Source organism: Nomascus leucogenys, chromosome 14 (assembly GCF_006542625.1).
Source record: "Nomascus leucogenys isolate Asia chromosome 14, Asia_NLE_v1, whole genome shotgun sequence".
NCBI classification, from domain to species: Eukaryota; Metazoa; Chordata; class Mammalia; order Primates; family Hylobatidae; genus Nomascus; species Nomascus leucogenys.
In genome coordinates this window covers 74336957-74351674 of record NC_044394.1, presented here as the reverse complement: position 1 = coordinate 74351674, position 14718 = coordinate 74336957, and the positions used below count along the sequence as shown (strand labels likewise).

Below are 14718 nucleotides of genomic sequence, written 5' to 3'. Positions count from 1 at the left end.
ATATATACATTTTCTTTATTCACTCATTGGTCAATGGGTACTTAGGCTGCTTCCCTATCTTTGCAATTGTGAATTGTGTTGCAATAAACATACATGTGCATGTATCTTTTTCATGACTTTTTTTCCTTTGGGTAGATACCCAGTAATGGGACTGCTAGATTGAATAGTAGATCTACTTTTAGTTCTTTAAGGAATCTCCATACTGTGTTCCATAGATGTCATACTAATTATGTTCCCAGCAGCAGTGTATAGGCATTCCCCTTCCACCACATCCATGCCAACATCTATTGTTTTTCTGACTCTTTAATAATGGCCATTCCTTAAAGAGTAAGGTGATATCTCACTGTGGTTTTAATTCGTATTTCTCTGATGATTAGTGATATTGAGCAGTTTCATGTTTATTGGCCATTTGTATATCTTCTTTTGAGAACTGCCTACTCACGTCCTTTACCCACTTTTTGAGCTTTTTTCTTGCTAATTTGAGTTCCTTATATATTCTGGATACTAGTGCTTTGTTGCATGCATAGTTTGCAAATATTTTCTCCCACTGTGTGAATTATCTGTCTATTCTGACATTTCTTTTGCTGTGCAGAAGCTTTTTATTTTAATCAGGTCTCATTTATTTATTGTTTTTGTTGCATTTGCTTCTGGTGTTTTAGTCATAAATTCCTTGCCTAGGCCAATGTCCATAAGAGTTTTTCCAAGGTTATCTTCTAGAATTTTTATGGTTTCAGGGCTTAAAGTCTTTGATCCCTCTTGAACTGACTTTTGTATAAGGTGAGAGATAAAAAATCCAATTTAATTCTTCTAAAAAAGGTGTCAGTTTTCCCAGCACCATTTACTAAATAGGATGTCCTTCCCCCAATTTATGTTTTTGTATGCTTGTTTGTCAAAGATCAAATACTTGATTACAAGTATTTGGCTTTATTTCTGGTTTCTCTATTCTGTTCCATCAGTCTATGTGCCTCTTTTTATAACAGTACCATGCTGTTTTGGTAATTATAGCCTTGTACTATATGTGATAGCTACATATTTGTTCTTTTTGCTTAGGATTGTTTTGGCTATTTTGGGCTCTTTTGGTTCCATATGAATTTTAGAATTGTTTTTTTCTAATTCTATAAAAAATGATCTTATTTTGATGAGAATTACAGTGAAATCTATAATTGCTTTTGGCAGTATGGTCATTTTCACAATATGGATTCTTCAAATCCATGATCATGGGATGTGTTACCATTTGTTTGTGTCATCTGTGATTTCTTTCAGCAGTGTTTTGTAGTTCTCCTTATAGAGATGATTCACTTCCTTGGTTAAATATATTCATAGGTTTTTGCTTTTGGCTTTTTGCTGCTCTTATAAAAGGGATTGAATTTTTGGCCAGGTGCGGTGGCTCATGCCTATAATCCCAGCACTTTGGGAGGCCAAGGTGGGCGGATCACTTGAGGTTGGGAGTTCGAGACCAGCATGACTAACATGGAGAAACCGCGTCTCTACTAAAAATACAAAAAATTAGCGTGGTGGTGCATGCCCATTACTCAGTTACTCAGGAGGCTGAAGCAGGAGAATCACTTGAACCTGGGAGGCAGAGGTTGTGGTGAGCCGAGATCATGCCATTGCACTCCAGACTGGGCAACAAGAGCAAAACTCCATCTCAAAAAAAAAGAGACTCAGTTCTTGATTTGATTTTCAGCTTTGTCATTGTTGTTGTATAGCGGTGCTATTGATTTGTGTACATTGATTTTGTAATCTGAGACTTTACTGAATTTATTTATCAAATCTAGGAGTCTTTTGGAGGAGTCTATAGGGTTTTCTAGGTATATAATCATATCATCAGCAAATAGTGATAGTATGACTTCCTCTGTTCAAATCTGGATGTCCTTTATTTCTTTCTCTTGCCTGATTGCTCTAGCCAGAACTTCCAGTACTACGCTGAATAGAAGTGGTGAAAATAGGCATCTTTGTCTTCTTCCAGTTCTCAGGGGGAATGCTTTCAACTTTTCCCCATTCAGTATGATGTTGGCTGTGGGTTTGTTGTATATGACTTTTATTAATTTGTGGTAATTCCCTTCTATGCCTAGTTTGTTTTTATCATCAAGGGATGCTGAATTTTATCCAATGCTTTTTTCTGCATCTATTGAGATGATCATATGATTTTTAATTCTGTTTATGTGATGTGTCACATCTGTTGACTTGTGTATGTTAAACCATCCCTACATCCCTGAGACGAAACCCACTTGATCATGACATGTTATCTTTTTGATGACAGCAACCCTAATTTGAGAATCCAAAACCTGAAATGCTCCAATAAGCATTTCCTTTGAGTGTCATGCTGGAGCTCAACAAGTTGCAGATTTTGGAGAATTTCAGATTTTTGGATCAGGGATACTCAACTTGTACTGAGATGAGAGAAAATGGCATATATCTATGCTGTTAGCATGAAAATTATCATCATCTCAAACTTTTAGATAAACCTCAGAACCAACACACACACACAAATCCCAAGCAGTAATATTCTGAAGTGAACAAAATGAATACCTGGGTGAACCTGGAGGTACTTCATGGGAAGAAGCGCTTCGTTCAAACAACAATCCATATTTAGTGGGCCAAACATTTGCAACCTTTCAGGTAAAAGGGTGGGAAAAGACAGAAGTAAGAGAACCTACCCCTTTATAAAATGTTTTAAAGAAACATTACAGAATGTTTTATTTTCCAATTTAGTAATAGCTTTACAAAGTAACATAATCATTAAATACAGTATTTTCTTAAAAAGTAATACAAACAAGCAACTCTAAGATAAAATCAAATCTAATAAAGAGGAGTTGTTCAATGTGAAATTCCTGCCACTGGCCAGTATCAGTAACAAAATGACAATGTGTTAACAATAGCCCCAGGCATTAAAAAGACGATGAGTAACAAAAAAAGACTGGTGTTATTCATATGCCTTATTTAATATAACCAAAAGTTCTTACCTATCATTTAAACCAACAAACACATACCACAGAAGACTTCCTAATTCACTTCATTAAATAACTTATTTTTTTGTAAAGTACAGAAAAATAGTAAGCCACTAAAGCTGCCAAAATTTAGTTATTTTCAGTAAAAATAACATTTTTGACTACTACGAAACATGAGACATAAGACATGCCTCTAAAACCAATTAATTCAAAAATGTTCTCCAACAAAACCCCCCAAAATTTGAAACATTTGTTTACCTGAAATGGTAAGGAAGCTATGTAATCCTTTCCTTCTATGCTATGCATGTTAATACATGAGCTTTGCAATATACATATGCATTTTTCTACTTCATTGCTACCTGAAAAGAAAGGGTACAAGACTTATGTGTTTTTTCCCCCAAAGAAGTTCAATCCTAACAGCACAAATTGTTTAATGCACAATATAAAGATGCTTATGGTAAACCACTATTACTAGTGGCTACTTCATTTGAATGAAAAATACAATGAGATAAACATTTGGAATCATCAAAAGAAAAATAAAATTTCAAAAAGAAACTTACTGTAGGCCTTTTCAGACTTATCCTGTGATATAATGAAGTCACACCACAATGCCTAAAATCAAAACAAAATGCTTACCTAAGAAAATTATATCTAAATAATCATCTATTAACTAATGGCATCTAAACAATAATAGCATCTACGTAATAACTTTGCCTCCTCAACTCAACATGTACAATCATGGGAACAAAAAGAATAAGAAAAAATAGTAAGAAATAATAATAGTAAGAAAAGTAATAAATGATAAATATGATAAGGAAAGACAAAATACGTTTACCATTAAATTTTATGAAAAGATCCATAGGAATTAAAATTTTAAATTAAAAAAATAAATTTTACAAAAAGAGAAGACAAGAATCAAAAAACCTACCAGATAGAAACTTTGCGGCAAAAATTCAAATAGTGGCTCAAACCATACTAAACCCTATATCCTATACAAAACTAAAGATTATTCAAACTTTATAATCTCTAGATTAAACAATTGATCTTATTCTTAGACTCTCTCTAGACTGACTTTTGAAAAAGTATTTAGAAAAACTAACTCCTCCCTTTCTTAAAAGCCCATCTTACAAAATATAAACTAGGAAAAGCTATTAAACTTTAACTGACATACTTGGCAATCACTTATTATTTAACAGCATTTTGTGTTTTTTTTTTAACTGTGGTCAAATATACACAATATGAAAATTAACATTTTAACAATTTTTAAGTAGACAATTCAGTGGCATTAACATTAAATTGACGAGCTTAGTACAATTTGTGAGCTTGTACAATACTACATATTTCCAGAACTTTTTCCTCATCTCAAACAGAAACTCCGTGCCCATTAAACAATAACTCCCCATTTCCCAATGCCCTGAGCTCTGGTAACCTCTATTCCACTTTCCCTATGAAAGGGCCTGTGCTAGGTATCTCATGTAAGTGAAACTGTACAACATTTGTCCTTTTATATCTATTTTATTTCACTTAACATAATGTTCTCAAGGTTCATCCATGTTATGGCATGTATCAGAATTTTATCCCTTTTTAAAGCTAAACAATATTCCACTGTTAGCATATACCACATTTGTTTATCCATTCATCTGTCAATGGATATGGGTTGTTTCTACCTTTTGGCTATCATAAATAATGCTGCTGGAAACACTGGTGTACAAGTATCTATGAGTCCCTGTTCTCAATTCAATTGTGCATATATCTAGAAGTGGAACTGCTGGATCATAATGGTAATTCTACGTATAACTTTTCTTTTAAGAGATGGGGTCTCACTCTGTCACCCAAACTGCAATGCAAGGCATGATTCTAGCTCACAGCAGCCTAGAACTTCTGGGTTCACGTGACCCCCCCTGCCTCAGTCTCCTGAACAGCTGGGAGTACAGGTATGCACCACCATGCCTGGCTATACGTATAACTTTTTGAGAAATCGCCAAACTTTTCCACAGCAGCTATGTTACATTCCCATCAGCAATGCACAGGAGTTCCAATTTCTGGACATCCTCACCAACATTTGTTATGTTTCTTTAATAACAGCCAACCTAGTAGTGTCAAGTGGTATCTCACTGTGGTTGTAATTTGCATTTGCCTAATGATTATTGAAGCTGAGCATCTTTTCATGTGCTTATTGACCATGTATGCATCTTTAGAAAAATATCCATTTAAGTCCTTCTGCCCAATTTTTTAATTGGGTAGTTTGTTTTATTGTTGAGTTGTGGGAGATTTTAATGGTTAAGAAATGAAAATTCATGAAGAAAACCATGCATGAGAGCTGTGCTCCAACCTGAAATGTCCAAAATCTACAATGCACTGATTACAGTCTCAACTTCCTTTCATGAAATCCCATCCTCTCAGCCTCTAAAAGTAAATATTTTAACATCTCTTTTATCCCTGATATCTAAGAGATCACTAACCCCTTCCATATCTCCCTCTGCTTTATCACCTCTTCTTTGCCAAGGCACCAATCTTTCACCTGAACAGTCACAAAATAGTGCCCCTGACAACAGTCTCCCTCCTCTCCAGTCAATCCTATATCTATATTGCTAACAAAGCAATCTCTTCTCAAAACACAAAATTAATCACTTCCATTTTAATATCCTTGGCAGGCTCCCTTCAGCACACAGTTTAAAATCCAAATTCCTTGGTTTATATACAAAGCCCTTTGGTCTGTATACTGCCAGCATCCACTTGCATCTCTCCACACCCACACTTTGTGTACAGCCATTCTGAAGTTTAAAAAGTCATCTTTTTCCATAATTCTTTTTGCTGTGATTTCCTCTGCCTAGAATGCCCTTCTGCCACCATTTTATAACACAAATAGCATCTTCTTTGAAAAACCCTCCCTTTGGCCCTCAGTCCTTTAGGCTCTCATCACTCTGTGGACAGGCAGTTATTATACAGCATTCAGAATACAGCATTTCAGTTGATCTGTTTGTTCTCCTTTCTAGGCTATGAGTCCTTCAATGGCAGAAACTACATTCACCTTTGTAGCCCCAGCATAATGTCTGAAACAGAGTGAGACTAAATACTTGCAGAAGACCAGGCACAGTGGCTCACACCTGTAATCTCAGCACTTTAGGAGGCCAAGCCAGGAGGATCACTAGAGCCCAGGGGTTCAAGACCAGCCTGGACAACATAGTGAGACCCCCCACCTCTATTAAAAAACAAAAACAATAAATGAAAAAATAAAAAGAACAACCAAAAAAAAAAAAAAAACTTGCAAGATAAGTAAAACACGGCCGGGCGCAGTGGCTCACGCTTGTAATCCCGGCACTTTGGGAGGCCGAGGCGGGCGGATCACAAGGTCAGGAGATCGAGACCACGGTGAAACCCCGTCTCTACTAAAAAATACAAAAAATTAGCCGGGCGTGGTGGCGGGCGCCTGTAGTCCCAGCTACTCGGAGAGGCTGAGGCAGGAGAATGGCGTGAACCCGGGAGGCGGAGCTTGCAGTGAGCCGAGATTGCACCACTGCACTCCAGCCTGGGCGACAGAGCAAGACTCCGTCTCAAAAAAAAAAAAAAAAAAAAAAAAAAGATAAGTAAAACAATGAACAGATAAAATCTGAGTCACATATACCTGATATTATTTCATAAACTAGAATTATCTTTCTCCATATTAGCAAGAAGATTAAATAACAATATATTTTCCAGATCAAAAGACTGAAATTCCAAATCTTACAATTACACTTACAAGTGATCTTAAGATAAAGGAGATAATACATCTAACTGCACTTCCATAGAATCTAGTAAATAGGCAACTGTTCTTGGAGAAATAAAGATGAAGATATAGAAGCAAAGAACTACCTGGATATCATCAAATGCACTTTTCACATCTATACTAACCATATGAATTATATGGGAAAAAAATTACCATCAAAAAGATCACTGGCTTCAACACACCAGGACACAAACGCTTTTACATATGCCCTCAAATGTTGGAATAATGATTCAGTTTATCCTTTCCAATAAATAGTTAGTATACGGTACTCATCAGGAAATAGTAAATGGCAGGTGGGAGGAGTGGGAGGAAGCAGTGTCCAGATACAAAGATTTCAGCATTTACAAAAATGAAACTTAACATTAGTCAAAGCCTCTAAAACCTCTTGTCAACCCTAATTCAACTATAATAAATGCATTAGTTCTTCCTCCAACTTTTTATTATAAAAGTTTTCAGTAAGAAAAGTTGAAATAATGCAGCAAACATATTTCACCTAAATCCAACAATCATGAAAATTTTGCCATATTTGTTTGTGTGTGTGCATTTGTGTACATATGGGATTTTTGGAATGGGAATGCTGACTGTCTAAAAATAAACTGCACACACATCATGACATTTCACCCCTAAATACTTCACCATGCCTTTTCTAAAAATAAAGATGTTCTCCTATAAAACCATAAAATCATCATCCCTAAGAAAAAAATAATACTTCTCTAAATCAGCTACTGGCCAGTAATTTTCAACTTTCCCAAATTTTCCCCAAAAATATCTTTTTAGCTAGTTTTCTAAAACCAGGACTCAATCAAAGTTCATTTAACAAGGTTCAAAAAATACTGCATTTGGTGATGTCTCTTTAGTCTCTTTCAATGTAGAACAGTCTCCACCTTTTTTTCTTTCTCCATGACTTTTTTAAAGAAACCAGAATGTAGACTATAAACTTTTTATAATGGAAAATTTCAAATAAATACAAAGTAAACAGAATAGGATAATGAATCCCCATCAGCCAGTTTTAATAATTATCAAGCTTGGCTGGGCATGGAGGCTCACGCCTGTAATCCCAGCACTTTGGGAGGCTGAGGTGGGTGGGTAGATCACAAGGTCAGGAGATCGAGACCATCCTGGCTGACACAGTGAAACCCCAGCTCTACTAAAAATATAAAAACAAAATTAGCTGGGCGTGGTGGCAGGCACCTGTAGTCCCAGCTACTCGGGAGGGTGAGGCAGGAGAATGGCATGAACCCGGGAGGCAGAGCTTGCAGTGAGCCGAGATCATGCCACTGCACTCCAGCCTGGGTGACAGAGCAAGACTCCATCTCAAAAAACAAATAAATAAATAAACAACAACAATAATAATAAAGCTTTAGCCATTCCTATCTCATCCATTTCCTTATCTCATGGTATTTTAAAATATAATTCTCTATTGCCTATATTTCCTATAAACAGGAAGTTAGGTCTAAATATTCATATTTTTGGGAAGAAAACTTAGATGACATCATGTACTTCATTCTGTATTACAGCTAGAAGCATATAATATTCCTTCATGTCACTATTAATTATGCTAAACTCAATCACTTGATTGAGGTGGAGACTGACAAATAACTCCAAAGTAGAGGTACATTTGTTCCTTCACATTTACCAGGTAATCCACAGGGTGATATGTTGGTGCCATGGTAATATTCTTTCAACCAACAGTGTTAGTATGCATTTACAATCCTTGTTTGAATCAGTTATTGCACTGGAGGTTACAAAATGGTGATATTCTAATTCTACAATTCCTTTTACATTTATTAGCTAGCATTCTTCTCTAAGTAAGAGTTTTCCTTCATCAAATGGAGATGAACTGCATGTCTTCCTGAAAAAATATGGCAAACGCTTAATTCTTTCCCTTTCATTATCAACTTTCAGAACAGTTAGTTGTAACAGCCAACTGCAATGGTTGCAAAGCAGATTTTTTCCTTTCTCTCTACCATTATGAATCCCACAATTTTTATTTATTCAAATCTTTGCAATCAATTATAATAATCATGTGTTAAAATATTTCTGTACCCTTAATGTTTTATAGGTTTTTGCTGGCAATAACAAATTGAATTACATAAGGACAGAGTGTTTAAAGATTATCATTAAAGTGACAAAGCAAGGTGTAAAAAAAGTGATGATATATAAAATAAAATTAAATTTTTATTTTCCTGCCATTATCTTCACATTACATTATGTCATGTAACAACGTACACCCAGTTGCTGAGATCATTATGCTGGTTTTATCATTTCTGTTAAATTTTAAAACAAAACTTTTTTTAATTGCATTAAATAGTGAATCAAATGCTAAAATTCACATCAACTCACCTGCTGAACAGGACTGTCAACTGTAAACGCTTTATAAACTGCCAACGCCTGGCTTTTACTTCCTTTGCTCCATATCACCATATTTCCAGCAACATAGAGTTCCTCATCATAGTCCACGTCTTCTCCAATTTCACTTACTCCTTTCCTTAACTGCCAGCTTTCCTTAAAAATTAACACATGTAAAACATATTCAAGCACTCTTTTTTTGTTCTTCAAAAATCTGGAACAAAATTTATTTGCCCATGGAGTAAGACTCAATTCAAACACAACTCCTACAAAGTTTGGTATACTGATTAACAGAGGATGTGGATATATGCATTACATTACAGAATTACACGAAGAATTTACTCAATAATTCTCTATATTGAATGTTTTATATTATTCCTCTATATTACTCAGCCAAAAACAAAAACAAACAAAAAGTACACCTTCTCTGTAATTCCAAAAGTCAAATCACATGCTTGGGAGACTAAAAAGACATATTAAGTATATGAGGTAGGGTAGGGAAAGGACAGTGAGGTGCACATGGGAATCACTCAGGGAATTTACGCACAAATGCAGACTTCCTGCTTCGCAGTCACACATATATTCACCTTCTTTTCCTTTGTCCCACCCACCAAAATGAATGGAAGAAAGAGAAGTTTCCATTTGTAACTACATAGGCTTTCCCTCCCTGAGATTTTGGTATCCTGAAGGGATATGACAATGGAATAAGGCAGGAGGGATTCATTTTCTGACACACACACACATCTCATTCCCCTACTTAAGAACTATTACTGGCCGGGTGTGGTAGCTCACGCCTGTAATCCCAGCACTTTGGGAAGCTGAGGCAGGTGGATCACCTGAGGTCTGGAGTTTGAGACCAGCCTGACCAACATGGAGAAATCCCGCCTCTACTAAAAAAATACAAAATTAGCTGGGCATGGTTGCACATGCCTGTAATCTCAGCTACTCGGGAGGCTGAGGCAGGAGAATCGCTTGAACCCAGGAGGCAGAGGTTGCGGTGAGCTGAGATTGTGCCATTGCACTCCAGCCTGGGCAATAAGAGTGAAACTCCGTCTCAGGAAAAAAAAAAACTATTACTCTACCTACTTTTGTGGCATTTCTTCTCTCCTTTAGAAACATGTAAATCTTCTGCAGCAGGGACTACTTCTAATCTCTACCACTTAATCATTAAATAACATGAAATCTGGTCCCCACATACTAAGTGAAAAGAAAAAGGTTTAAAATGGACGACAATCATACTACTGAACCTGACTCACATTATAAAACCAAAAGTGGGCCGGGCACAGTGGCTCATGCCTGTAATCCCAACACTTTGGGAGGCCAAGGCGGGTGGATCACCTAAGGTCTGGAGTTCAAGACCAGCCTGACCAACATGGAGAAACCCTCTCTCTACTAAAAATACAAAATCAGCAGGGGTGGTGGTGCATGCCTGTAATCCCAGCTACTCGGGAGGCTGAGGCAGGAGAATCACTTGAACCCAGGAGGCAGAGGTTGCAGTGAGCCGAGATCGCATCACTGCACTCCAGCCTGGGCAAAAAGAGCAAAACTCCACCTCAAACAAAAAAATTAATAAAAAATAAGTAAAACCACAAGTTATAGAGGGTATCTAAATAAGTCACTATGACAATGTAATAAAGTCATTATTTTCAACATTTATTGAAATTACCACACCTTAACTTTACCCTAGATGTGGCATCACACCGATCTCTCAGTTACATCTCAGTAGCCTTAAATTACAAGTAGATTATATCACTCTACATTTCAAAAACACAATGGGAAACGCAATAGAACCTTCTGTTTCTCGTGGATTGTAACCTCCTGAAGGGATCCCACCAAGCCAGCAGCACCATCAGAAGACCATAATTCAGAAGCTGGCTGCAGCTGGCGAAGTTGAAGGTTCAAAGCATTAGGGTGGTGCTTGCAGTGGTCTCGACCAAAAGGAACAAATTCCTGCAAATCCCTGGCTGCAATCATCGTTGCCCTTTCTTCATAGTAGTTCGACATGGGTTCCAAATATCAACATTATTTCTGTATGAATTCAAACACATTCTGGTCAGCTTCCAGACTCAAAACTAGAATAAAAATACCATAAACACACAAGTCATTAATCCTTACATAGGTGTTAAGTAATTATATCAGATTGGTAAGTATATAAGTTGGTCATAACATAAAAGGGCATTCTAGATCTGATTCTTTCAGACAGTTGCAATTATCACATTTTAGTCACAGAGTGACAGTTACCACTATAGGAAATCACTGAGATGCAACAAGTACTTATGTCCCGCACCACCTATCCTGTGTTTCCTACTACTATACGCTAATTTTTCCATACTTTATATATGAAGTATTTAGACAAGTTGTATTCTATAGTCCCATAACTACATGGCTTCTCAACATTTGAAGTCATTTCTGGTTAGATGCCAGAACCTCATTTGAAAAGTACATCTAAGGGATCATTGTCATATTGGAATAAAACTATAAAAAACCACATATTACTCTAATTCATCAGAGGTTGAACTGCTTTCAGCTGACCAATCTACAAAAGACATAAGTTATCAAATGTCATAAGTAGCTATGACACCCCCAATCCCACCTAAATATATAACTACGATCAATTTCAATTATTGGTCGAAACCCAAAGAACTGAGGCATGAATAACTCTAGCCATGGAACAGTTATGCTTGTAGATTTAAGGGTACTAGATTTTAATTAATTATTACATCTAATTAATCTAATTATTAATCTATTATAGTACAGTTTATTACTAAAAAAATGTGGATGAACTGTTAAAGCCTTCATCACAAGGTTAGGAAGCAGCCAGGCTTTAGACAAAAGTACAGATAAGCATAATTAGATTGCCCTTTGATCCACTTTCCTGTACCTGCTTATACATACCATGTTCCTATACATAGCATTTTTCATGTTAGGAGCCTAAGACTTTTGAGATGATGCAAGCTAGTCTTAAGACCCCATCAAGGAACCACATTAGCATGAGAATGTGGTTTATCTCTCTGTCCTGTGACTTCATCCTTCATTCTCTGACCAATCAATACCTTAGCCCACTACCCTCTCTTTAAAACCTCTGGGCCGGGCGCGGTGGCTCATGCCTGTAATCCCAGCACTGTGGGAGGCCGAAGCAGGCGGATCACCAGGTCAGGAGATCGAGACCATCCGGGCTAACATGGTGAAACCCCAGCTCTACTAAAAATACAAAAAATTAGCTGGACTTGGTGGCGGGCACCTGTAGTCCCAGCTACTCGGGAGGCTGAGGCAGGAGAATGGCGTGAACCCAGGAGGCGGAGGTTGCAGTGAGCCGAGATCATGCCATTGTACTCCAGCCTGGACAACAGAGCAAGACTCTGTCTCAAAAAAAAACCAAAAAAACCAAAAAACCTCTAGACCATAACTCTTTGGGGAGGCTGACTTGAAGTTTCCTCAGTCTCCTAGTACGGTGGCCCTGCAAGTAAAATACTTTATCTGCTGCAATCCCCGTTGTTTCCGTGTATTGACTTGCTGCTCATAGAGCAAGAGACCTATATGGTTACACAAACACCCAAAGCCTATGTAGTTCCTTTGCAGCTCCTCCAAAGCCACAAAGTTATTTTGCTGTGAATTAAATGTTATTCTTGGCCGGGCGCGATAGCTCACGCCTGTAATCCCAGCACTTTGGGAGGCTGAGGTGGGAGGATCACCTGAGCTCAGGAGTTTGACACAAGCCTGGCCAACATGGTCAAACCCTGTCTCTACTAAACACACACACACACACACACACACACACACACACACACACACACACAAAATTACTCGGGCATGGTGTGGGCGCTTGTAATCCCAGCTACTTGGGAGGCTAAGGCAAGAGAATCGCTTGAACCTGGGAGGCAGAGGTTGCAGTGAGCCGAGATTGCGCCATTGTACTCCAGCCTGGGGGACAAGAGCGAAACTCCATCTCAAAAAAAAAAAAAAAACAGTTATTCTGGATACAATTATGTCACAAAACATGACACAAGTTTTGTTTTTCCTCCTGCTAGAAATAAATGAGTACAGGGACACTTGAACTTGGAACACAAGTAAAAAGTGCCTTATAAAACTTACAAGGGGCAGGGCTTGGTGGCTCACGCCCGTAATCCCAGCACTTTGGGTGGCCGAGACGGGCGGATCACTAGGTCAGGAGTTCAAGACCAGCCTGACCAAGATGGTGAAACCCCATCTCTACTAAAAATACAAAAATTAGCCAGACGTGGTGGCAGGCGCCTGTAATCCCAGCTACTTGGGAGGTTGAAGCAGAGAATTGCTTGAACACGGGAGCCGGAGGTTACAGTGAGCCGCAATGGCGCCACTGCACTCCAGCCTAGGAGACAGAACAAGACTCCTCCTCAAAAAAAAAAAAAAGAACCCAACAACAACAACAACAAAAAAACCTTAAAAGAAAACAAAATTCAAAATTCAGCTGGTCTTCCTATATTTTATTCAACAGAATAACCAACATCAACGAACTTTTGACTTTATGAAACTTTAGTTCTGCAATTTTATGTTATTTTCTTATAACTTTGAGAGAAAACTACAGAATTGTTAAAGAATTATTTATCATTTTGTACCGATTAATGCCACATATTTAATACTTTTTCAGTACCCCAAACTTTTAGAAATGTTTTTACTTGTTAGGTGCAACATAAACAGCTACACATAAAAATACTATTAAATTCACATTTTATAAATAACAGTATCAGCAATGATTCCTACAGACAAACACTACCCTGCCAAAAAAAAAAGAGACCCAATTCACACTAACGGGAGCTTCAGTCTCCACAAGACCTTCCCCAGCCGTTCTAGAGGACGGTGAAAACAGGCTGAGAGCCCGAGGCTCAGAAAATCAGCTCAGAGGGGCTGGAGGCCAGTCTAGAAGCTGAGGCTGCACATGGGATGCTGCGCACAGCTCAGGAAAGAGGTTGGCGACCAGTGAGCCGGAAGGAGCACCCCAGCCCGCAGGCCAGGAACCCCCTCAGCCCCGGGGCACGCTCAAGGCCCTCCCTCGGGTTCCCAGTCCCCCGGGTTTCCAGACCTACGGCCATCAGGGGTTGGATCGGCCTCGGGACGGGTGCGAGAGTCACGCGGCGCGCGACAGACCACCAAGTGCTGCGGTCCGGCGCCCGCACCTGTGTAACTCCGGACGCGTCAGGCGCGGCGAGCCCCGGCTGCTCCCCGGAGGCGCAGGGGCCGAGGAGGCCCGAGGACAGCGGCGGGGTCCGTCACAGTGACTCTTCGGCCGCGGCAGCTTCTCATTCCCTCTCCCTCCCCTATTCTGGAGGAAGAACGGGAAACAGCAGCGGGCTCGAATGCTAATGGCAGGAAGGCGTGCGAGACGTTCAAATGGACGCGTCCATCTTGACTTTCCCGTCTTGCCTCGCGCCGGGGCGGGGCATCGCGAGAGGCGCGCGGCGTCCTAGCAGTCCTGGCGCCTGCGCTGTTGCGGGAAGACCGAGGCAGGGTAGAACTTGTGGGCTATTTCCACCTTCCGTGCGACTGATCCGAACCCCGAAGCCGGATTCTGTCTGCTACAGTCCGTACAGTGATGGGATCCTCCTGGCGTCCAAGTTCTCTTTAGCTCATGTCACTAGGGACCTGAACTGCCTTATAGATCTCAGGGTTTTTTCT

General features: G+C 39.0%; 1 protein-coding gene across 2 annotated transcripts in view; it reads right to left on the bottom strand.

Moving 5' to 3' along the window:
• The window catches only part of ANAPC1 (anaphase promoting complex subunit 1), a 121419-nt gene extending 106948 nt beyond the window's left edge, over nucleotides 1-14471 (bottom strand). Inside the window, exons 1-6 of one of the 2 annotated variants that reach the window (XM_030827304.1) lie at nucleotides 14220-14471; nucleotides 10858-11094; nucleotides 9061-9222; nucleotides 3512-3563; nucleotides 3210-3310; nucleotides 2533-2615 (exon numbers count right to left, since the gene is read on the bottom strand). In XM_030827304.1, coding sequence (XP_030683164.1) covers nucleotides 2533-2615; nucleotides 3210-3310; nucleotides 3512-3563; nucleotides 9061-9222; nucleotides 10858-11070 — 611 coding nt within the window. In that variant the 5' untranslated portion in view covers nucleotides 11071-11094; nucleotides 14220-14471. The remainder of the gene's footprint in view (nucleotides 1-2532; nucleotides 2616-3209; nucleotides 3311-3511; nucleotides 3564-9060; nucleotides 9223-10857; nucleotides 11095-14219) is intronic. The other variant, XM_030827303.1, reaches the window with a different exon arrangement.
• Between the last annotated feature and the right edge of the window lie 247 nt (nucleotides 14472-14718).